This window comes from Crocodylus siamensis, chromosome 3 (assembly GCF_052110815.1).
Source record: "Crocodylus siamensis isolate JL-2025a chromosome 3, ASM5211081v1, whole genome shotgun sequence".
NCBI lineage: Eukaryota > Metazoa > Chordata > Crocodylia > Crocodylidae > Crocodylus > Crocodylus siamensis.
The window spans coordinates 100456620-100482406 of NC_143397.1; the positions used below are offsets into that span (position 1 = coordinate 100456620).

At 43.9% G+C, this 25787-nt stretch overlaps 1 protein-coding gene across 10 annotated transcripts in view; it reads right to left on the reverse strand.

Moving 5' to 3' along the window:
* PALM2AKAP2 (PALM2 and AKAP2 fusion) overlaps nt 1-25787 on the reverse strand; it is a 472880-nt gene that overhangs the window by 170506 nt on the left and 276587 nt on the right. For 5 of the 10 annotated variants that reach the window (XM_090038872.1, XM_090038868.1, XM_090038873.1 and 2 more), the window contains one exon: nt 20698-20774. In XM_090038872.1, the coding sequence (XP_089894998.1) occupies nt 20698-20774 (77 nt within the window). Of the gene's footprint in view, nt 1-31; nt 188-20697; nt 20775-25787 lie in introns of those variants that run through there. The other 5 variants (XM_090038871.1, XM_090038869.1, XM_090038876.1 and 2 more) reach the window with 3 other exon arrangements.

Below are 25787 nucleotides of genomic sequence, written 5' to 3' on the forward strand. Positions count from 1 at the left end.
GGCCGCCCGCGCCCGCGCGCCTCCTACCTACCTCGCCTCACCTCCGGCCGCGCCGCTGTGGAGAGCGGCGGCGCTGTCCTCTGCCCGGAGCCAACTCTGGGAAACAGTTGCGGAATTGGGCGGGAGCTGCCGACACCGAGACCGAGACCGGGCCCCCTCTGCCTCCCTCCCTGCCGCTCCGGAATAATAAATGCAGGAGCGAGGGGCGGGAGCGAGCGAGGGCGCGCGGCGAGCCCTGACACCGCTCAGGTTACCCCGCCTCACCCGAGCTCCTGGCGGCGGGAGCACGGAGCCCGCTTCCGAAAGGGGAAAGGGAGAGGGGACTTGCTTGGCCCCAGGGCTCTTCCTGGCGCGGTGGGGGGGAAGTCGCCTTGGCAGAGGAAAGCGGGGATGTTGGTTTTCCCTCAGGTTCTTCCTGGGGGTCTTCCCTGTTAGCAGAAGAAAGGGGTTGTCCTAGGGCAGCGGTTCTCAACCAGGACCCATCTGTAAACATCACTGGCCAATTCTGCCCCAGGCCCCACAGTATGGGGGTGTGGGGCACAGGGCCCCCAGGCAACCCCTGGCAGGCTGCAGCTCTGCCAGCCTGCAAGGGAAAAAACAGTGAAGGCAAAGGAGCTGGCCGGGGGACCCCTCTGTTGGCAGAAGAGTGGGGGTGGGATTGGTTTGCTTTGGGCTTAACTGCAGCTGGGGGAGTGGGTGAGGGTGTCCCCCTCCCACCCCCCAATTATGCATGTCTGTCTCGGAGTCAGAAGGCAGGGTAAGGGGTCAACAAGAGCCACTACCATGTAATGATCCCCCGTAATATCTCTGATGGCCAAGACCTCCTGAATCAACCAAAATACCAAAGCACATCAAGATAAAGATACGGACACAACTTTTATCATATGAAAGAAGGCACCTTCGTAGACCAGTGGTTTTCAGCTTGTGATCTACAAATACCTAGGGGTCCACAGACTACATCTCAGGGGTCCAGAAAATGTGATTGTGATCAATCTATGTGAATATGACTATAAGATCAATCTACGTGATGACTATGTGACTACCCATGCTTACCGTTCAGACAGGTCTGCACCTCCATTCGAAGTGTCCAAAGGGATGACACCAGGGCAGTCCAAGTAAATAATAAGAATAATATTCTCCTTACATACAGCATAAGCATGTTTTATAGTTCGGGGCATGCCTTTGTGTCTAGCAATATCCCTCTCCCTTGCTTCCTTCTTGCTGAGGAGCATGGAGTAGTAATTCGCTGCTAGGCCACATCAACAGCTAATTACCACATGCATCACATTGTTTCTCTTGGTGCCAACAAATAGCAACAGTAAAAGCAAAGCTCCTCCATCAGTTTCACCCTAATCATGGCAGGGAATAAGAGGAAACAGGAGTGATGTTTTGTTGCATGATCAGCCACTGAAAGCGCCCTACAGCTGTGCACTGACAAAAATTGCACAGGGCTTTAAAAAGTGCCCAACCCACTATTGCCAACTCCACCGTGCCAAAAATCACAAGATGCTTTTTTTTTCTTTTCTTTTCTTTCTTAAAGCATTCAAGAAATTGGCATGTAAATAATGAGATGCTATTTTTGAAATGTGTGGGGGGAGGGCAGTTATTTGTGAAGGTGTGGGGGGCTGTGGGTGTGGACAGGGGGGTTTGGAGCCCAGGGAGGGAGGGACCCTGCACACCCTGGCAGGATGCAGGGTATTGTGGGTCAGGAGTGAGGGGCAGCACCAGGCAGTCGCTGGCAGGGGGAGCCCCCCGCACCCTGCTTCAAGCCCAGCGGGAACCTCCAGCCCTGAAGTTGCCATGAAGCGGCAGCGGGCTGAGGTGGAGGCTGTGGCTTGGGAGTGAGAAGCAGACACACAGACAGTGAAGAGGAAGGGGCAGGGGGAAATCCAAAGCCCTTGTGGTGAGGGAGGGAATAGGACAGGAGCAGGGGTTGGGTTGAATGAAGGGCCAGGGCAGGTCATCCAGAAGTGCAGAGGGAGTGGGGGGCAAGGCATAGCTCCCTGCAGCTGTGTGCACACTGGGGGATTTATGGGGGGCATATGCCCCCCATAGGGCAGAAACAGGCTACCCACTGTGGGCTTGGGTCTCTGCATCCTATTGCCTTTGTTCCAGGAGCCGAGCCACACAGTGCCATTGCCGCCTGCCAGGTGGGCAGCAATGGTGTCAAACAGCTGAGCTCCTGAGGCAAAGTCACCAGGACGCAGAGACCCAAGCCCACAGTGACCTGAGCCCGCCTCTGCCCCATGGGGGGCACATGCCTCCCACGGGGGTGCAACCGACACCCCTTGCCCCCCCGCATCTCTGGACAACCTGCCCCAGCCCTGTGGCCCCATCTGCTTGCCCCACTCCCATTACCTCCCTCACTGTGGGACTTCGATCTCCTCCATTCTGCCCCTTCCCCTCCACAGACTTACCAGCTGGGAAAATCTGGATGTTTGAGGGTTAAATCAGGAGTTGGTGAGTTGGAGTTATTTTGACTTAGAAATACTGGGTCTCCTGAAGTTTTCATGGCAGTTGGCATAACTGCTGACCACATAACAAATGAATCCTCATTACATGACGGTTCAGATGAACGCACTCCAAAGCACAGTACCCTCATTAACTTCTCTTAATGTTTGCTGGGGGTGGGACAGGGAGACTTCCCTAGTGCTGTCTTCAGGATGGGAGTGGGGGAAGGGAAGGAAGGGAGTTCCAGCTGGGGTTTGCCCAGCATGTGCTGAAGGATAGGGTGGGTAGATCGGAGCCCATCCCCTGACTTCATCATAGGCTAGGCAAACCCCAAAATGGACCCCCCTCCCCGCTCCCGTTCTGAGACAGGACTGGAGCTGGTGAGGGTAGGGAGGGCTAAGGGAAAAAGCTGCAGACACACATTATCTCTCACTGGATCAGCTGCAAAGTAGAGCTCAATCCTCCACCCTCCTGATCCAACAGCAAACATCTGTTGGGTTGGGAGGGTTGATCTAACTCATGGTGCTTTCCGTAAAGTACCATGAGTTAGCCCAGGGAGCTGCACATCTGTCAGCACCTGGGGCCTGAATATTCCTTTCTGCCCAGGAATTTTGGGCTACCTCTCACAAGGGTAGAGGAAGAGCTTGTTGCCTGCTGTGCAGGCACATAGGCTGAGTCACCAAATGTACCTCAGACTGGAAGTACTGTTGAGGTAAAACAGAGGAAGCATCAACAACACTGCCATCTATTGTGACTCTATCACAAGTGTTGCAATGTTTGGCGTTTTCTCTCAAAGCACTAGCAGCTGGAACCATGAGAAGACTATCAGAATAATTTCTAATTATGATGGCTTCACAAGATGAAAAATGTAAAGTAACTTCACTGTAAAGACTGAAAGCAGAAGATCAATTTTTAAAGATTCCAAACTAAGAAACCAGTAATTTTAGACAAGTCATGATTTTTGCAGGCTCTGGTAATACTTTTTGAACATCTGTGGTTGGAAGTATTGCACCCTAAAGAAGCTCATGTGACATTCAGGAGAGCCAAAGATGCTTCAACTTTAAGAAATTAAACAGATGTGTCTGAATTCTTCAACAGAGCCACTTCCTCCATGTTAGTTATAACCCCTGTCCTGCTTCCTGTTCTGTACAAAATTATGCTTAACTGTAGAAGTACAAACAGAAGATTTGCAGAAACAACATAGCAAGTCATCCTGATCCTGTTTTGATTTTTATTTTTTCCTTACAGAAGGGGTGCATTTAATTAGTATTAATTAGGCAGCACACTATCAGTACTACATAGAGGAAGTCAAGTGCTATTTCATCATGGATATTTTAATGAGTATTGCCTCTTGCTTGTAATTTGCATTTTTAACAGTTACAACAGCAGAAGGAAATTATGTCTGAATTTTTTTATTTTAAGGATGCATTTTGTTATGTGCCTTGCTTACAGCAATCAGGACAACTTCAGCTGCTTGAAGAATAAGGGAAGAAAGTTTAGCATGCTGTAGGAAAAGTCAATAGGAGTTTTGCCTGACTAATGAATGGGAAGATAGCTCACATTCTTATAAAAGCAGCTTGGAAGATAAGATGAATACAAATATCTGCAAAAATCTATCCATTTGAATATTATTTAAGTGAGACTTCCTTTTCCCTAACACCACACCAGCTTCCTGTCTGCTCTCAGTAGCAGATCCAGAAACAGGACAACAGAGATGCATCTCTTCCAACCCCCCCCCCCCCCCACACACACATGCATGCACCCAATTTGGGTGAGCTCTGGTAAGCATAGGCTCCTGTCTGAGCTCACCAGCTGATCAAGGTGGTTCAGGTGGTTCTAGAGCCTAAGAGGTGAATACTGCTTCTGTCTGAATTCATCAGCAGCGGAAAGGAGGGAACAAGAATCATCAGCAGCACATCTGTGGGGCTCCAGAGTCCTGAAAAAGCAGGGGCTCTGGCCAAACCACACACTGAAAGTACAAAGTGGGGTACAACCACATCATTGTGCCCTCTTCTGGATCTGCCCATCTTCTCTTAGTACTCTGTGATGGGGAAAAGATGTGCTACTCTACTACTCTCTATTCCTCTTCAGTCCAGTAGGAAATTTACAGCCCAAAATAATGTATTGAGCATTCTTCCATCCAGTACAGTTATAGAAAGCTTGACTTGCAGGCAGCCTGAGAGAACCCTTATGCTGCCTTTGGGATGATGAGTCGGGCGAGTTCTGTGGAGCATCTGAGCCTCTACTTGAAGGCCCTGGTCTCCTGAGCAGGTTTCAAAACTTGTCAGATCTTTCCGTGGGTATTGGGATAGGAGGATTTGGCCACCTGCCTACTGCATGAGGTGGAGAAATCCTGCATGTTAAAAGCAGCATAGCTTTATGCAGTACTTTTCTTACAGGAGTGATTGGCTGGGTGTGAAGGACTGCAAAATTTAACCCATTTCCAGTAGCATTACTCATTCAGGATATCCCATATCTACTTGCCTGAGTTTATGGAGAGCTGAATACCTGCAATTCCTGTGAGACTCTACAGTATCAAAGATGTTCATTACATCTGAGAACCAGGCCATATACCTATACAAAAACTCTGTGCAATGAAATGTCTTCCTTTTCAACATGTAGGATGTGCTTATTTCTGGCTCATTTTCGTCACATAGGTTGACCTCGTTCAGACCCAAAACAGATGTGTCCTCTTCCATAGGTAAAGATAGGAATGGAGCTACTGCTGACAGAGGAGAAACAGATTTCATTGACTTGAGCATGGGAAGGTGAGCTTCTTGGTGAAGACAGTGCATGAGGGATACAGATGTATGAAAGAAAAAGTAAAGGTATGGGGGAAACTGATAGCCACATTGTTGCCTGCTTTGGCATTCCACATCCCATACTGCTCTGCTAGGAGCAGAGATCTTGATGTGAACAGAAGAGTGTTCCCTTTAGCAGTAATGCAACACTTAGCAACATTTTGGCACCTTCAGGGAGGTAGATCTTGTTCAGATATGAACTGATTTCATTAAGCAAGTCTCTGAGGTCACTAGAACCTGTCTGCTGTGCTCCTCATACATAGGCCTGACAAACTCTGCAACATCAATAGTTTGGTCAAGTACACGAGGAAAAGACAAGCTATCATCAACATTCCTGGATATGGAAGGCCCCACGTGTATGCCTTGATCATGCTGTTTTGCTCTGCAGGCAGTAAATACTACAGCCTCTGTGATAGCCACTCAAGTTTTCGAAGCATGTGATTTAGGTGACGGTGGGGAAAGTGCATCTGATGGCTCTACATGGTCAGAACTGAAAACGGTTGCTTGTAATCTCCAGTGCTGGCAGAGTAGCTGAAGAGATCAACTGGGAGAGAATTCTTGGTCCACATTTCAGAAAGTCTCAGTGGCATTCTGATTGTACATATTGTCCCCTAGTAAAAAAAATATGCCCCCCAAACATGATGCTTTATGTAGTAGTCTCAGCCATCAGTTTTCAGTGAGGATGAGGGAAGGTTTTGCTGACAATGCAGATTTAAAATATTTATATTAGCTGCCAGACATTTTTGTGACTGGAATTTTTTCCCCTTCCTCAGAATGACATGCTGGTAAATCAAATGAAGGAACACACAGATTGACAGTGTGAAAGCAAAATGGAACTCCCATGTATTCTCTGTGCATTTCATAACACTCTAATGAATTCAGAGGTCCATCAATCAGTTAGCATAAGAGATGTGGGAAATTCAGAGGTCACATTCATAAATGCTTTATATTCAGTACAGGGAGGAAATGCTTACTATACAGAGGCACGATTAAAGAGAGCTGGTAGGTAAGGAACTGCTGGAAGAATGAGGTGATCTAGGTTCTATTCCAGCTCTGTTAATAACTTGTTATGCAAATTAAGCCACTTCACCTCTCTCATCAATAGAGATTGCAAGATCTCCATGACAGGAACTTTCTAACTATGTGTCTATATGTTACAACAGTGTCTCAACCATGACTGGGGTTTCTATTGACTTAGCAGAAATACCATTAAATTTGTAAAATCTTACACAGCTGACCAACAATCTCTTTATGCAAATACATTTGGTAAGATAGCTTTATTTCCATTCCAGGCATGAGCCAGATAGCCATCAGTAACCAACCACATGAGAAAAATCACTCTGACTGCAGCATGAATACTTGGGTGAACAGTGCTGTGGAACTGACACTGCAAACTAGTTTACCAGCCACCAAATTACAAACCACAGGCCTAACCCTGCCAACGTGTACTACAGGATGTAGTGCTTACTACTGCAGCACCCTCTTCAGAATTGCAAGAGCCAGTCATGTTCATAGAATTAAACTCCATGAATAAAAGTTATTTTATTCTGTTCTTGTAGAGGTAGCCTAGTCTTCCCCACAAAAACACCTTAAAAACTTTCTAGCATGTCATGTTTATTTGTAGTTCTTATTGCACCTGGTTTGGGGACACTGCATAACTCATGGCTCCACCTACAAGCAATGGTGTTCCTATCACTGTGATGGTAGTCATCATAGCTCTAGGGAAATAAAAATGTCCTTCTTTAAGCTCTACACACTTTGACCTCTGCCAGTATTTCAGCTCCAGTTTCTTCCACTCCCCACTGTCCCCTTCATATCTCTTTCTTAAAATGTTCCACTTCCTTATCCCACTTTGGATTTTGTGTCTTCTTTTGCACCATTCCTGGGTGAACCTCCTATTCAATTAGTTGCCTCCTTTACATCCTTCAAATCCCCTCAGTGTCAATGTCATTGATGAGGTCTTCCCACCCTCTTCTCCTACTCTAAGGTATCATACCTGCTCGAGTTGGTTTGCAGGCTCTCTGGAAGTGTGTGTGTGTGTTAATTACTATAGTTGTGCGAAGCTTTGGGTGGTAATTTGATTTCGGAAGAGATTCAGCCTAATTTGGTGGCCAAATCTCTGAATCCAAATTCAATCGGGGAGAAATGTAAAGGTCCAAATCGATTCAAAGCTCCTCAAATCTTTGGAAAGATTCGGAGAGCTTTGATGATTCCAGCAGTCCCCGGTGGCTACAGCACGGAGCTGCAGCTGGACTAGAGCTGGTAAGTACTAGGGGCAGGGGGGAGAGGAGAGGGGACCATGCAGGAAACTCCTGCCAGCCCCCCAACCCCTCCACCTCCTGCTGGCTCCGGCTGCCCTGCCTGCCCCAGCTCCTGGCCCTTTAAAGAAAAACCCTCCCCCAGCTCACCCCGTGCTGCCAGGCGGCGGGGGGTGGGGCACAATCCCCACTGCCTCCCACTGCTCCATGCTGCATGGGGGGCTCTGCATGAGCCCCTTGACTCCCCCCTTGCTCCCCCAGCCCAGGCCAGCTCCAGACCTTTAAGAACAAAAAAACTGAGAAAAGCCCCGGGACTCACCGCTCCTGCAGTGGCATCAGGGCCTCCTGCAGAGCCTCCCCACATAGTGTGGGGCAGCAGGGGTTGCCCCCGGCCTGGCAGGAGCAGTGAGTTAAGGAGGGGATGTTTGGTTGTTTTTTTTCATAAAGAGCCAGAGCTGGCCTGGGCGGGGTACCTGTGGGGGAGCTAGGGCGTGGTGGTTTTGGGGGGCTTGTGCAGAGCCCCCCATGCAGCATGGGGCAGTGGGAATCACCCCCCCTCCCCCCCGACTGGCAGCACCCGGTGAGGTGGTGCTTTCTTTTCCCCAAGTGCCCTGGGAGCTAAGGCAAGCGGGCAGACTTTGCTGGGCCGGGAGAGTGGGTGGGGGATGGGCCTGGCCTGGCTGATTTGGAGATTTGGCTGATTCAAATTTGGACAGTGATTTGAATCACTGAATCAAATCACCGTCCCCTGAATCGGCCGAATCTGAAGTGAATACTAGCCACTTCGCACAGGCCTATTAATTACCATATGCCCAGAAGAACTATCTGAACAGTACAGTATATCACACCACATTGTCTTAGATATTTATACTACCTGCTCAGACAAAATAATGATAAACTACAATATTTCCCTAGTTCTGTACAATCACTGTGTATTTATTTAAAACATACAGCTTCTGAAAAGATTAAAAAAACCAATTACTAAAAAAACCCACAGAACCATAGTAGAAAGTAACACATGGTATTTGTGTTGAGACCAACAGCATGATGCAGAGCTCAATGGAAGTCTTTTTACTGAGTTCAGTAAGCTTTAGATCATCCCTTGTGAGGAATGCACAAATTTTATTCAACACTATACAAACAGTAGAGCAGTAAAAAAGACAAGACAGTCTAAAGAGAATAAAGCAATCCTGCACTGCAGTAGCTTAAATTCATTGCATTTTATAGTTAAAGCAGCTTTTGGATCAGTAAAGCTGCTTGTGCAGCCAAGTCAAGAAATATTGTGTACACATGCTAAAAAAACCAAAAACCAAACCTCCACTATATCAAGTATCTTCCACAAAGACACTTAAGAGGCAAGAATTTTTTTACAGTTATATGCTTTATTGGACCGGCTGTGAATCTCATGCATTCTAACTCTTGTCTAACTTTATCCCAACTATGCATTTGGTCCAATAAAAAAAAAAGATATCACCCTAACAAATCCTTGCCTCTTACATATATCCTGGATCATCGTGGCTACGGCCTCACTAACATGACAAAGAAGATTCTATGTTTTCAGTATTTAAAAGTGGGAGGATATAATCATGCATATAAAGCCCCACTATGCCAGCACCAATCCAACAGAACTCGGTTGTCACCATTAGCATTGTTAGCAACCTCATGTAGAAGAGATAAGAATTTAGGGGTTACAGGCAATTTTAAAGCAGTTGGTTATAGGAGGGACTTGAAAGATGGGAGTCTGCTTTGACTAAGTTCTCTGGGGCAGAGACAACCTTCTTTAGTGTGTTTGCATTGACTAAGATAAATGAGGTTTGGATTTCTGAATGGGGCCTCTAGATGCTATTGCAATATATAAGCACAAAGTGGGAATGGAAGAATGGTGGGCTGGACCCAGGACGGGATTCCAAGATTATGGGTCACTATAGAAGAAGGAATTCAAAGAGGCAGTTCAGCTGCTTTGACAGAGGCAATGGAACAAAGAGGGAGAGTTAACAGGAAAACACTCTCAGAATTAAGCCATACAGGGACTTGGAAAAAAAAGCAAGCTGAGACTTTGTAGCAGTCTGAGGCAGGATAAGAGTAGTGGGCAAATTGTATTTGATTTTAAGATGGCATTTTGAGGTGTGGGGGAGATTCTGGGATGAGCGATAAGAGAGAGCATAGAAATGAGAGTGGCAAGAAGTAGGTGGATTTGGGAAGAGCTATAGAGGACAAACCAGCAGGATTTGGTGCTAGAATTAGGATGAGGCAAGACCAGTATATAAGATTACATCAAACATTGTTCCTGAGGAACAAGGAGGTGAGATAGAGTAATCAGCACTGAGGGAAAAAGAAATGTGTGTGGTGGGGGGAGACAGAGGAGTTAAAAAAATGTCTGCTTTTTGCCAACTGAAGTGCAACATCAGAAGCAGGTAGAGACATAGGACCAAAAGGAAGGAGAGAAGATGGGGCATAGAGATAGATCTAAAAGTCATTAATGATGACGGAATAAATGATACTGGGAGCTATGTGGCCAAGTAGAAGATCAAAGGAAGAAGAGAAGGCCAAGGACCGTCTTGAAGGGCACAAACAGAGAAAGGGGACACAAAGCTGGAGTTATGCCATCACATGTGATTTTAATTTAATGACATAACAAATACACTCTTCATACAATACCACTTAACTCCAGTTCCCACTAGGGCTATAGCTCACCTATAAACTGCTTCTGTCTGAAGCTTCCAGCTTCAAGAGCAGAGGTCTGCATACCAAAACAAAGCAATACTTATCTGACTCATGTAATATGTTCTATATACATATTTGAAAAATAAAGTTCTTGAAACATTTTCATTCCTGAAGGATCTCTTACACTTGTCACCATCAACACAGAAATAAAGATTTGAGGCTTTATTTTGCTGGTGCTCGAGAACCTAAGTAAAAATGTTTGCAGCAGCATACCTATCTGTTATTAGTAAAATAAGATTTCATTAATGATTGAGCATTTATCCTTTTGGACAAACCTAAATGAGATCATATTTAGATGATTTATTACAATAGGCACCTTTTTAAGGAGGTAAGAAATGATGGCATCTTCAAACAGAAATAGAAACTAGCTATGATGTAAAAATAAGAGTTTTACATGATCAAGATCTCATTTCTTATGCTATAACTGTATACATTACTAACAACAATTATTGACATTTCAGAAACATTCAAAAGGTCTTGAATTGCAATTAGAAGTATTAGATATAAGACAATGTTCCTAAGCATACTAAAGTTGAATATCAACCCCGCCCCAAAAAAAGACCAAAAAACAAACCCCAAAACAAAACTAGGTTTTCTTGCTCACTCCTCCTCCACCTCAGCTATTAGGAGTCCACACAGCAAACAGGCTACATGGCCTCCAGCTGCTCCTGAGTACCTGAGTGGACTTGGCTGCCAGTGGCCTAATTACTCCCAGTGGCCTGCAGGAGGGATGGCTGCCAGGTTATAAGCAGCAGCTGTTTCAATGCCTATACAGCTACCCAACAGACTAGATGTCTTCCTGCCTAACCTGAGGCTTTTGAAGTCTTCTTGTGCTCTTTTATGCCTATTTTTGCCTTTTTGTTCAAGATTTCCTGTTCTTTGGGTCCTGCTTCTTGGCTTTTTTGGCTTAATTCCCCCCCTCCCCTCCTTGGTTCCTGCCTTATGGGCTGCTTGACCCTTTCATGCTTCCAAACTTTCTAGTGGGCTCCTTGACCCCTGTTCTCTGACAGTCAGCTTTTGGCTTACCGCAGCAATTGCCCAAGTCCCAGTGCCATACAGTTATAGCTACTTGGCTAGTGACTGCAGCCTGGATCCTCGTCTCCTGTTTCTGCATTCGCCTGGCTCATGGTTTTACTCAAGGTGACCACCTTTGTTATAGTCCCTTATAGATCTTGGCCTCCTGACTCAACTGTCTCTGACTCTAGTTAGGCTCCTTACTTTGTCTGTTCCTGATCCCCTGGGTTGTGACCCTCTAGAGTCAAGCCTGGCTACTTATGTGCCAGTCATAACCTTGACACCTATGAGAACAGACTGCAATTTGCAATCTTACTGGCTATAGCTGCAACAATATGATAGATAGTCAAGCAGGTGGACTGAACTCCTGCCATTTAAATCTTTAAAGAGGAGCACCATGATCAGAGAATGCATTCAGGGGAGCACCCCTGCCTCTGCCACGAGTGCAAGAATAGCTTTATATACCTCCCAAGACCTCTGAGTCCATCAGTACATATACACAAGTGAGATGCTGTACCACTGTGCTGAGTACAGAAAAAAGTTCTCTTCAAGGGCTTCCTCCCTACCTTCCTCCACACACCCAGCCTATTAACCACAACATTTGGGGACCTGCTAGTGCTGTAACTGTTACAATTCTGTAACTGAATCCCTGCACTGTATCAGGAAGATAGGAAGCCAGCAAAAAACAAGGCCTTGGGGAAGCAAAGACAGGAGCCCTGAGAAAGAGGGTCTCTGTTGAATAGTTTTGAGTGGAAATATTTGCAGTTTCAGAGAAGTTACTCTGTGGTTTTGGGGGATTTGTTCAACTCCAAAGAAACACCAGGCTGCAACTCCAGGCTTAAACAATGAATTCAGAAGAAGGTTTTCATGAGGCCCTGGGAAACCAATTCTGTTCTGTTCTGTACAGCACCAGTTACAAGCCACAAACCACCAGTGTCTTAGTCCTTTGCGACAAGAAACACAATGAGTTGGTGCTATGGAATTACTAGACATACTTCAGGGTCATGCAAAACTATTAGTGAAAGGTCAGACTGCTGCTAGCTCATAGCTGAATCACAGAATCACAGAACTGAAGGACCAGAAGGACCTGCAAGATCATCAAGTCCAGTCCCCCACCATGGGTGGGAAGTTACTGGGCTCAAATGAGCTCAACAAGGTACTTATCCAGCCTCATCTTGAACACATCCAAGGATGGCAACTGCACCACCTCTGCTGGGAGTGTGTTCCAGATTCTGGTAACCTTTGCAGAAAAAAAGCTTTTTCTTATGTCTAGCCTAATTTTTCCCTCAATTAGCTTGTGCCCATTGGTTCTTGTCCTCCCTTGAGGTGCCTTCCGGAAGAGTTGCTCCCCTAGATTTTGATGCTCATCCTTGATGTGCTTGTAGGCAGCTATCAAGTCACCTCTCAGTCTTCTCTTACCCAGACTGAACAGGCCCAGATCCCAGAGTCTCTCCTCATAGGGCCTATCCTCCAGGCCTCTAATCATATAGGTGGCCCTCCTTTGTACCTTCTCAAGCGTATCCACACCCTTCCTGAAGTGCAGTACTCAGCACTGGACATAGCACTCCAGCTGTGGTTTCACCAACGATGAATAGAGAGGGAGAAGCACCTCCCTAGATCTATTCGCAACACATCAGGTGATGCACACCAGAGTTCTTTTTGCCCTGCAGGTGACTTCATTATACTGTTGGCTCATGTTCATCTTCCAGTCAATTGTGACCCCCAGGTCTCATTCAGATGCTGTGTCAGCCAGTGGACCACCAGGACTGAAATCAGACTGACCAGTCTGTAGTTTGCAGGGTTATCTCTCTTCCCTTTCTTGAAGATAGGCACCACATTAGCCCTCTGCATCAGTCGTCTGGGACAACTCCCAAGTTCCACAACTCTTCAAACAGCTTTGCCGTGTGATAAGCTCAGTGAGTTCCTTCAGGGCTCTTGGATGCAGAGCATCTGGCCCGGAAGACTTGAAAATGTCCAAGTGTTTTAAGAGATCCCTCACCTGTTCAGGACTGATTTCATATAGTCTGTTATCTATAGGAAGCTACACTAGAAAATGTCTCTACTTACAGATGTTAAACACAAACAAACAAACAAAAAAACAAAATGCATGTAATCAGAGGAGGCAGTGCATTAGTTCATCCAGGAGCGTCCATACAGATCAGGCACTTCAGCAGGGCTTTTTTGCACTTTTATCTAATACCTGATTCAATCAGCTATTTAGATAAAAGCCCCAAAACCCCCCACTAAAGCACCTAATCTATACAGATGTTGGGTGAATTGGATTCAACTATTGCAATGCCTCTTCTGGGCATGTGCTGGGTTCGGTGTGGGAGCATACCAAGTTTGAAGTAAAACACTTTTTTTTAATGTCTGCAAGCAGCCTCAGTGTCTAACAATGGATTGGAACTTAGTATTAAAGAAACACTTAAGAAGATGTAAGAATAGATCAAGGCTCCATTGTGCAAGGCATACTGCCGCTATAGACACAGAAAGCAGACAACCCCCTTCCCCAACTCCCCCCCCCAAAAAAAACAAAAAACCCAGCTAATAATATAAGTGAGCAATTATTTTTTCACCCTTTAATTGAACAAGAAGTTTCCATGTGGAAAAGGGGATAAGGAGTGGATTTGGGAGACAGCCATATCCCTGATTTGTGAGAGGGAGTGTGGCTTGGGAGGGACAGTAATAAAGGGGGTGGGAAGGGGGAGACCGCCTTAGGCGTAAGGTGCAGGACTAAGAGAAGGTAGGAGTGGATAGGGATGGGAGAAAGTATGGGGGTTTTTTTGCAAAGATGTTGTGTGGATTGGGAAGTGAGGTTCAGTTGGACAGGGGAAATGAAAAGGGATGAGGTAGAGGGGATTGCTTTTGCGTTATGAAAGGGAGGTGGGGGGAGTTTGTGGTATGCTCTCATTTTAATACTTTATTCCATTTCTATATTTCTTGCCTTTTATTAGAAGCTCCCTGACCCCTTTTTGCGAAGGGTGGCCTATACAGTTAATAAGTCAATTTTAATATCTTTAGAATGCCAAGGCACAGTAGTAGATGTTCTGACTCTGTGGTACTCCAATTTTAATGAGCCCTCCTGGAAGCTCTAACCACATTTAATCTCTTTTTACACTTTAATTAGTTAAGTTATCTTTCACAGACATTCAGGCCTCCCCAAGTACTTGGTAGATGCTACTGAGGTCCATCTCTCTCGCAATAATGTTAAAGTGACCCCAAATACCAGAGGTGGTCTTCATTGTGGAAGAGATGACAAGGAAGATCAAACTGGCATGTTTAATTGAGGAAACTAAACCTACCCAGAACTCCTCTGAAATTCTGAGGAAACTGGATAATAATATTCAAGGAATAGTTTTTTGCAACTTGATGTGTTTCTCAAAGGAACAATGACAAATGCATTCTAAAGATCTTTTTTTGAACCTGCTGGAAAAAAGAGGTCCCAACAACTCAAGCAGGCTTTGGATCAGGCTCTTGTTACAGAAGTGAAACCTCTCATCTCATTAACAGCGGTCTTTGATTCACAGCATTTTTAGATTGTTATAAGGAAAATCATGCAAAGTATAACTATAATGATATGATGGAACTAAGAGCTGATTGTCAACTTGCTAATTAAAACCTACTGCACTCTATATGGAAATCCAGTTCCGTGTTAGCAAATGCTTCCTGCATTTTAACATCTCATTCAAATCCAGGCTGAGTGAGCAACGTTGTTTGCTTTAGGATATGAAGCTAGGCAGGCACATTTTACACAAACAAGATAGCATGACAGTTTTGTTACTTACTTTTGACAGTTTCTGAGCTGAGGCACATAAATAAAATTACCAAGTCAGAGGTCGAACATAATGGCAGTGATGGTTTTAGACAACACATTTCTCTTTCAGCTCTCCTATCCATGTTGCACAGCTCAACACCAGGCCCAATACTTATTTCAAGAGCAATTAGCAAAGTATAATTGTAAAAGACTGCTTAGTTTTGCAGTCTCACAAACACTTTCATAAATGAGGTAGAGTTTCTTCTCTACCGAACCCTAAGGTGAATGGTGCAGCGCTAATGTAACACAGGACAGAGTTGGACTTTTGGAGGACAGTAATTAGAATTGGAAAGAGCTAACTATATAAATATAGTAAACTATATAAAAGGCAGATAATCTTGTTCTCTGAAACTAACTAAGATCTTGCCTTTGTTTTTAATTAAGAATTCTTATAGACTTTAGTGGCATTCTTCCAGTCCTGACATGACTTGACACAAGAGTATAGTTCAAGAGGCATACAGGTTTAAAAGATGACAAGTGGATTTGGGTGCCTAACTTGAAATATGTTAGCCATATTTGATTTTCAAAGAGTTCTGAACATCTGTTTCCTGGGTAATCATGTCCCTTAAAAGTGTCTCAGGCTGAGATCCCTAAATATTGAGGATCCTGCAACAACCACCTTAAAATTTTAGGCCATACTATACAATATTCAAATTCTCGTCCTCCTTTTGGGTTTTAATTTTGTTGCAAATAGCTGGTCTGCATAGTCCCAATGGTTTATTAAACTATGGGTTGAAAATAAGATTGCTACTGCAGAATTGCTTATTAAAGATGAAGACCTGAGAAAGTACCATTTACTTAAGACAGGAATGCCAAAACCATGATTTGCATGGAAAAGGAAGCATTAGAGGAATCTGCCCAGACTCTGCACATTGCTTGTAAAGTAACAGAATCCATTGGCTGGGATATCAGATGCCTGGGGAGTTCTTTGAAGCTCTGAAACATACTTATGGACTAGGCATCATCACTATGCAAATCTGCAACAGAAATTACAGGTTTTCTACAACCCCTTGTTAAGAAAGTATTCCAGAGGAATGGAATGACAGAAGCAGATGTCAACTAACTTTTACCATTAAGCAGTAATGATGGTGGAGAAATAAAGAAAGCAGCTGCAGTTTATGCCACCCACACACACTCTTCTCTCTGAATTACAGCTAGACGAAAGTTTCAAATAATAGAGTGCGTGTTATTCTGACACTGTAACCCAAAAACATTCCATGTATAGGGGAGATGTTTTGAGAACAGCAAACAAAGAAGTAGCATTCTGCAGTGAGGTATTGTTTTAAAAGAGAAAATGCCTACATAGTTCATGAACTTTGTCTAACAAGAGGCCTCACTTGGTTGGCCCAAAAAACATGCATCTGTTCATGAGGGTCATATGTTTTCTTGTCATAAAAATTATTCTATTATATGGTGAAGATCAAGTATAGGAGCTGTTCACTATCTGAAATGGGATTAATGGGATTCTTCCAGGCCTGATATGGCATGGCATATGGTACTTAGAAAGAGAGAGATGCAGGTTTACAACAATACATCTTAGTTTGGTGGGGCCATAATCTATCCTTACAGGGAACAAATGTAATGTGAAGTTTTCTGTATCTTTACTGAGGTATTTTTACATTCTAAAGTGATCAATGCCCATTGACTTGCATATGAACTTTAATGGCCTACTTATTGTGTAGAGCCAGATCCATGGCTAGTGCATACCTTCATGGCTCCATGGAAGTGAAGGAGACTATGGGGCAGGAGCAGGTAGAGGTGGGTAGACATCAAGTGAGGACCTGCTTTGGAATATGCATTTTTGATGTAGATGAGGACAAATGTCAATCATCTCTATTTTTTATCTCTACCCACCAGGGCAAGCAGTTCCTTTATTATAATGTTTCCCAAATTCTGTCTATCTAAAGTAACCTGAACCCTGTCACCATGGTCAACAGCTGCCAACAACTGAACACCTACAGTCAGAATAGCTTCTAGTCTTCCCAAGTCTGTTGTCCAGTCCTCCAGCCCTCACTAGGTCAGCATATGAAATTGCCAGGCTTTCAGTGACTTGAGTGATATCTTAGGTACCACAGGGTCTTTGCAATGATGGTGTGAGATACAATTGAACTACCTCTTCCAGCTGACCCTCCCTACAAAGCTGTGAAGAATTATTCCAAGACAAGACCAAGGAAGCAGTTGTGGCAGTTCAGTAGGGATTTATGACTGCAGAGGCACTTCCCTCCTACACTCTCTTATCTGGAGTTCACTTGGAATTAGTCTATAAATACACGTACATATACATACATTGCCAAGTCTTCTATGGCTGAATTTTCATATCAGAGGAGAATTTACCTTCCTCCTCCCTTCCCCTGCAGCAGGCCTACTACCTTCATGTCTTCCACTGGTCTAAGACTACTGCAATTAACAGATTTATGTTAATTTACACCAGGTGTCTAGGCTCTTCTGGGGGTAAAGTTACATGTTGCACTTAGACCATAGCAAGGGCACTTACATTGTGAGCATCCACACGTTAAAGCTCATTAACTCATGATAAATACCTTCAGAGCATCTTAAGTTTACACCACTTTGGGCAAGGGCAAGTCTGTGTTACCTAGCTCATGTTAGGGTAGCTTCAGTCTGGTCCAACCCTAAAATGAAACAAGCAATTTGCGGTCTTTCAACATCTCAGAATGCACTTCTCCTAGCTTCCCCCCACCCCCCAGCAGAGATAGAGTCAGGTTTCCTAGCTCCTAGCCACACCCCTGCTTCCCAGCCATCTAGTGGCAAGAGAGAGCTGTGCAGGCAAGAAACAGTATTAACCTTTAATGTGTGATTGTATGCTCAACTTTAAAACTGCTTAAGATTCCACAGATGTAGTATGGTCTAAATGTAACATGTAACTTCACCCTGGTTCTCTGAACTGCATATGTAGCTAGCTGCTTAGGGCTTATTCATGTTTTTTTCTGTATAAAAACTAAGACGGTTCATTTCATTGCTGAACAGCAGCAAGGGTAATTTGCATTTGAGGTTTATGGAATTGCATATAAAGAGCTAGTTGACAAACTGTATACAGGAAACCCTTACTATTCATGGGTTTGGCATTCCAGGTTTCAAATATTCAGGAATGCCAAACTTGCTTCTTAAATATATTTAAAGGAGCTCCTTGGGAGCTCCGCATTTGCCGCCAGTGTGCTCCTGCCATTGCCAGAGCAGCCATGCCCCCCCACCAGCTGCCGGGGACACTGAGTTCATGAACGCAGACGGCATTCATGAACACAGTGCCTTATTCATGGATTTCGCCATTTGCAGGAGATATGAGAACGTATCCCCCACAAATGGCAAGGGTCGCCTGTACTTTACAAAAATATAAGCCTCACATAATTTAATTGTTTGAGTAACTCCATTAATCTTAGCCATATTTCAGCACTGCAAGACTTGCTATGGCTGTGGTCAGACTTTAGTCAGATGCAAATACGGGTGCTATGCTGTTCTTTATACAGTTCCTACAACTACTGTCTTGGTGATTTTGTTCATGTTGCAGTGATAACATTGAGTCAGTCTTCCTCGTACAAGTTTTTGCCAATGTCATTAAGCTTCTTCCTTCAGTGGAAGGTCACTAAGAGACTTAAAAACAAGGAAGGAAAAAACCATAATAACTGAAACTTTCTTGTTCTTCCTGGCCATTTCCTAATGTAGGTAGTACTTTATGGTTAAACAGAATTTTTGACAGTTTGTAGGTTTGGGACATTTGCTTCTGTCATAACCCTAAAATGAAGCCATGGAAACTCTATTTATATAGATATTCATTAGAATAGATTGATTAAAATCAGGGATCTAAACCCCTAATTTTAAATCTATAAGAAAGCTTTATTTAAATAATCCATTTTAATCTTTATTTCATTTGCACTTTAGTTATTTTCCTAAAGAACAGCCTATTCTTATGGGTGGTGAACCAGTAACATGTGTTGTTTAGCAACAAAGTTTGGTATTGCATTTTTGTTAACCAGGAATATAGACTATATACACATTTGAGGAATTACAAAACTAAACATGTCTATCCAGAGTCTCAATTTTTACACTTTATTATGCTAGAAAATAGTAAATGACTAGATGATTACATTTTTTTACTTATGACTTGTGGCAAGTTGCTTACAGATGGAAACTTGAATTTAATTAAAAATGCAGAAAAACAAGTTATTTTCTGCTAGTTAAATAAAACTATAATTGAATGTGCTGGATGAACAAGAAAAAAAATTCTCAAAACATATTTTTGCACTAAAAAAGAATTAAGTGCTATCTGAAGATGGTGAACAAAATTAATCATTTTTGGCTACTATGTCAATAAAGATTTTAGAATGACTTCAGCTTCTCATACCTAGGTTTTATTCATATATTGACAAGGGACAATTAGCTGTTCTGTTTTTATCTCCCAATCAGTTTCTTAGTATGGAATTAAATTACTGAACTGAACTAAGTTAAAAAAATAAAAATGAAAATCCTCTTTCTGCACCTAGAGAAGAAAGAGCTAGGAAAGGATTTTTGACACCTGGTTCAGGTCCTTAGCCAGTGATACCCTTGACTAATGGTTTGATTATTTGTGAGACTTTGACAGCAAACATTTACTGTTTGAATATTATTTTTATTTAATTTAAATAAAAAATGAATGAAGTAGTGTTGAAGCAATGTTAAAGCTGGAGCAGTTTTGCTATATTTGTATTGTTCCTGGCTTGTCCACACACAACAGCTAGAACTCAAAAGGGCAGTTGCCCCTTTTAATTGGCTCCAAATATATGTGTGTCCATACCCAATGTCACATACTGCCCTAGATATGCATATTTCCCACTTAGTGATATCAATAATGTTGCACAAACATCCGGAACCAGTTTGCTTCAAGCTCCCATTGTCTTCAATTATTTATTTCCCTTCCTATGACTAATTTATTTAGCACACACCCATATGCGCCCATGTCAAATAATGACAAAATAAAGTCATAACAGGTATAGAAAAGGGCTATCCACCCATATCCTCTTCAGTATTAGAAAAGGGTGAACAATACATGAACAAGGCTCTCTGCCCATTCTCTTTCCTCAGGATTGCTGAACCGTTTCACATATTGTTTTTCTTTTATTCCTGCACTTGATGAGGCCCATGAACAGTAGTGGTCATGGATTTGTTTGAGATGAATAGAGTTAACAGCAAGGTTGGCTGCAGCTGAGGAAGGGTCAGTTGGTTTATACAAGCTGGCCAAATGCTAATTCTGCCGTGACCCGTTGACATTTTACTGGGCAGCAAGAGACCTGGCATTCTTTGAGACTTCCTTTGGAGCAATTTTCCCTCCTTAAATGTTCCAACCTGTGTGGCTATCACCTTCACTAGAACTCAAACATTTCACACCTGTGCCTTTATAAAAAACAATTCAAAATGCAACTGCTGCATCAGATCAGAGAATACCCAAGAAAAGCCAGGCTGAATTGAATGTCATTTATACTGCTGGAACCTGGAGCTTCTGTCCTAAATTATTCCTGACATGAGAAATTCAGCCATTGCACAGCAGAGAATGTGGGCCATCTCACCTAGCATTGGTTGCCATAAAGCGTTAATGAAAACATTTATCTGTAACTTACTGACAAGCACAGATTAAATGAAAACTTACCATCTCACTCACTTCAGCTTCAGGGCTTTCACATGAGCATCTTGGATCCTTAGGCAAGACAGTCATTCCTTTCATTCCTGAAAATAAACAGCATTTTATGAGCCAAGTGAGAATATATTCATTCAAGAGGTTTTCTTTGCATTCAAGACTTCTTTTACTTCAGTGCCATGTTATAGTCAGCTTGATATTTCACTGGTCTTTTAAAAGAGAATAGAATAAATATAATTGTTCTTAAAACTTTAAATATCTTCTCACATTTATGATCAGCTGTGTCTACCACTGAGACAGAGCCACTTCTAGAGCAAAATACTCTGTAAAAATGCAATACACAAAGATAGGAGGGGGTAGAGAACCTATGTGAAATGGAGGAAAAACAATTCATATAGGCAGAATGTACACAAGCTCTGTTTGGTAAGGACAATCAGGCTAGCAGCATTTTCAGAAGCATCAAGATTGCTGGCTTCATGCCCACCACAGCTCTGAGAGTGCATAAAAGGGGCTCCTTGTTTTTATATTTTATCCAAAATACAGCTTGTTGAGTATCTCCATGCTGCCCAGTGCTATGGTGGATACCAGCTCTGGATTGACACACATCCAGCTTTCCTTAGGACTTTCCCTTCCAGATGCTGATCCGTATCCTGTCTAGCTTGCAAGACATGATAAAAAACACAGTCTAAGCAGTTACAACTGCAGGTGGTTTGCCATATATCTACTCAAAAAGAGGACCTTTACAATTATTGTTTATACAACTCCAGTTTAAGCCTTAAAGGAAAATAAAGTTGAAAATAACTTCCATGAATCACAATGAATGCAAATTTTGTCTTCAGGGATAGCGTAGCTCAGTTATATGCAGACATATACCATGGATTGATTACTTTTGGATTATGTACGTCAACTGCAATATCCAAAATAAATAATAATGGATGAAAGATTATATAATATGTCAAGGTGAGATGAATCAATTCAGATTTACTCCGCTAGCAAAGGAAATTAGAAAGTTATATTATGTTTTTCAGTGTCCAGGGATATATAAATGTAACTTCCAGAATTGTTACAAGAATGTACACATGTATATTGCCAGGCACTAAAATAAGGATACATCTAATACTAACACTTGCTTAAATTGATACATAGATGGTATAAGAAATAATGCATCTGTAAAGAGATGCATTGTAGTTTAGTGTTTAAAGCAGGGAGTTCAGTTCCTGGGCTTTCACTCACCCTGTAGTCTTGGCTACATTTAACACTTCTGCATTTTTTATGTATACTTTTCCTTGGATTTATTTAAATCACCTTTCAAAAAGGTTGTCTGTCTGATGGAAGATCAATTGATTTCATTCTGCTGCTTATTGATGGGAGTATTCCTTTTTAACACGACGGGTGTTGGGTGGTGTGCTGTTCTTGCTATAAAGGTGGGGGAAAAGTATGTGGTCATACCAGTCAGTGTGGTAGAGGCAATATCTTTTATTAGACCCACTAGATAGTTGCAACAACATTTTTTATTGCAAGCTTTTGGGCTCATGCACGCTTCCTCAGGCAAAGGAGATGCAAAGATTTTAATATATGATATCTTTCCTGTAACATGGAAGATATCATAGTTAGCCATTTTGAAATGAAAACATCACAACTTTACGAGAAAGAAGTAAAATTCAACACCGTGATACCTGGAAACTTATACCCCTGCTCCAGCCTTTTGTTTCAAGCCGAATTTGCATACTTGCAGAGCAGGCTAAACATAACAGAACTTCCTTGCCCAGGAGAACCTTCCCATCTCCAGTCCTCCTCTGACATATGAAACATCTTAGCAAGCAAGAAAAGAATTTGATATCCTGCTTGACATCAGACACCTCTGAGGTAAATAGACAGCTCCAACTTTTATCCAAGTCCAATTTGCACAAAATTAACTTTTCCACCCAGGAGAACTTATACCATCCTCCAGCTCTCCTGTACAATATGAATTTTCATTTCTACTTGGGAGAAATTTTACATTCTTTTCATTCTTCTTTGCCTGAGGAAGGGTGCATGATCCTGAAAGCTAGCAAATAAAGCATTTTTTTTGCAGCTATCTAGCTGGTCTAATAAAAGATATCACATCTACCACACTGACTGCTTTTGCTTTTAGACCAACATGGTTACAACCTTTATCCCTGTGCACATACCGTATGCTATTGCTCAGAATGTTGCTTTGAATGTTTCTGCTTTTCTAATGATATTAGCTAGCAGGTTGTCTTGTTTTCTCATAAGTCACAATTACTGTGTGGAAAGATTTCAAAAGACCTATAAGAAGTTAGGAACAGAAGTCCCATAGGCTTGCAAATCTTAAGGTGTTTTTGAAAGACTTCCCATAGTTTCCATTATACACTTGGAGAGCTGTTCTTCTATTGGCAGCCATACATAGTACCTCTCCAAATAGCTGTCCCGTCCCTATTTGAAAAGGAAAACATATCCTACATTAATCTGGATGCTTGAGGCCAGGTTTCTAAAGATCTGAGGAGCCAGCAGCTTCCACTATGGAGTTAGAGAGATGGCCAGATTTGAGGAACTAATTGGTACTGAGTACTTGTGGAAGTCTGGCCCTGTTGTTTACTTACTATTGCTAGGGGACAGATCCTAATCAGTTTCACCTTAGAATAGGGTTAGAGACAGACATTTGAAAAGCCTTAGCCTGAATTGATTCAATCTTTGCAGGTTACTCTAACCTGCCTAGGTTGAACCGGTTTGCAAGGGCACAGACATTCCCTCTGGACTGAGGAAATGCAGGCACTTTGCTGCAGTGGCTCAGGCTAGAAGCCAGGGGGTGCTAGAGCAGCTTTCCCATCCCTTCCACAGTGCTGAGCTGAGGTGGGGCATGGCCAGGCCTGGGTAGGATGCTTTGATTAAGGAGGGGTTTAAACCCTCATCGTGCCTGCACAGTCCCAGGCGTTTCCCCACTCACTGCTCAAGGGGCAGGATTGTTGCCAGCCCCCAGCCCCCCACTAGCACTCTGAGGCAAAGGGGGGATGCAGTGCATGCACCTGTTGATGATACTGAGTTTTTCAATCTCTCTGCTTCTTCATACTGTTCGTAGCAAACCTGACAAGTGAGGGAGCCAGCAGGGGGCTGATAACACAGCATTGTTCAGCCCATCATGAAAACAAAAGCCTCTCTTATTAGTTCAAGCTCTTCTTAAACAGATTTTTCCAAGGAAAGAACAGAGGGACATTACCAGCTGACCTTTTGATTAGCTCCAAAAAGCCCTAAGTGTTTGCCTTTGTCCTGTCCCAGTGAAATTGGAGACACACACATAGACACCTTTCAGCATTAGCTAGCATACCACATGCCTAGGGTCATAGTTTCATATTAGGTTCATAGTTTCTAGGGTTGGAAGGGATCTGAGTAGATCATCTAGTCTGACCCCCTGCTATGGCAGGAAAGAGTACTGGGGTCAAACGACCCCAGCAAGGTGTTCATCTAACCTCCTCTTGAAAAGCCCCAGGGTAGGAGCCTGCACCACTTCTCTTGGAAGTTGGTCCCAGATCCTAGCTGCCCTGACCGTGAAGTAGCACCTCCTGATATCAAGCCTAAATCTACCCTCTGCCAGCTTGTGACTGTTATTCCTGGTCACTCCTGGCAATACTCGGGGAAACAGTGACTCCCCCAATGCCTGCTGATCCCCCCTGACTAGGTTATAACAGGCCACTAGATCCCCCTCAGCCTTCTCTTTTGGAGGCTGAACAGGTTCAGGTCCCGTAGCCTCTCCTCATAGGGTCTGCCCTGCTGTCCCCTGATCATGTGAGTGGCCATCTTCTGGACCCTCTCCATGCTGTCCACATCCCTCTTGAAGTGCGGTGCCCAGAACTGGACGCAGTACTCCAACTGCAGCCTGACCAGGGCCACATAGAGGGGGAGGATCACCTCTTTGGACCTGCTCGAGATGCATCTGTGGATGCATGACAAGATACGGTTGGCCTTCCTGACTGCCTCCCCACACTGCTGGCCCATGTTCATCTTGGAGTCAATGATGACTCCAAGATCCTTTTCTGCCTCTGTGCTGACAAGAGGGGAGTTCCCCAACCTGTAGGTATGGTGCCGGTTATTCCTCCCCAGGTGCATCACTTTGGACTTGTTTGTGTTGAATCCCATCCTATTCTCATCCGCCCACCCTTGTAACCTGTCTAGGTCCGATTGTAGCCTGTTGCTTCCTTCTAGTGTGCCCACATCCCCCCACATCTTAGTGTCATCAGCAAATTTGAACAGGGTGCTTTTTACCCCCTCGTCCAAGTCACTGATGAAGATGTGGAACAGTGCGGGCCTGAGGACCAAGCCCTGTGGAACTCCACTGCCCACGTCCTTCCAGGTTGAGTAGGACCCATCCACTACCACCCTCTGGGTGTGGCCCTCCAGCCAGTTAATGAGAATGGGGTGAAAGACAGTGTCAAAAGCCTTCCAGAAGTCCAGGAAGACTATGTCCACTACTACCCCTGCATCTAATGATTTGGTGATCTGAAAGGCCACCAGGTTGGTTTGACAGGACCTGCCACTGATGAACCCGTCTTGGTTGCCCCTAAGCATGCAGTCCCCTGCAGGCCCCTTGTGGATGTGTGCCAGAATAATGGGTCCATGAAGCTGGGGTCTCTGCTGTGGGAAATGGGAGGGAGAGAAGGAGGGGGGGATGCCCTGCTTGAGCAGTGAGCGGGGGCAAGGGGGGAGGGAGGAGGGGACAAGAGGAAGCCAGGGAGATCCTGCTGTGCCTGCAGTTTCTGCTGGAGCTCTGGCTAGGGAGCAGAGGAGTGGGGCCAGCCTTGTTCTCTGGAGCAGACAGCCCTGCCCAGCCCAGTCCAGCCCTGCAAAGCATCTGGGATACTGGGGGACTCTGGTTTAACTTAAACCAGGAAGGGGTGTGGGACAGACATTGCATAGATCAGTTTCACCCAAATCAGTTAAATCTGATACTACACTCAACCAGGGTTATCTGAAAACAGTTTCAGCCATTTTGAAACTGGTATATGTTCACTGAACTTACGTTCTGTTACAGGTTTAAACCAGTTTACGTTCATTTAAAGTGGTTTATGTGTAATGTCTGTCCCTAGCCCAGGTGTTGACTCTAGTTA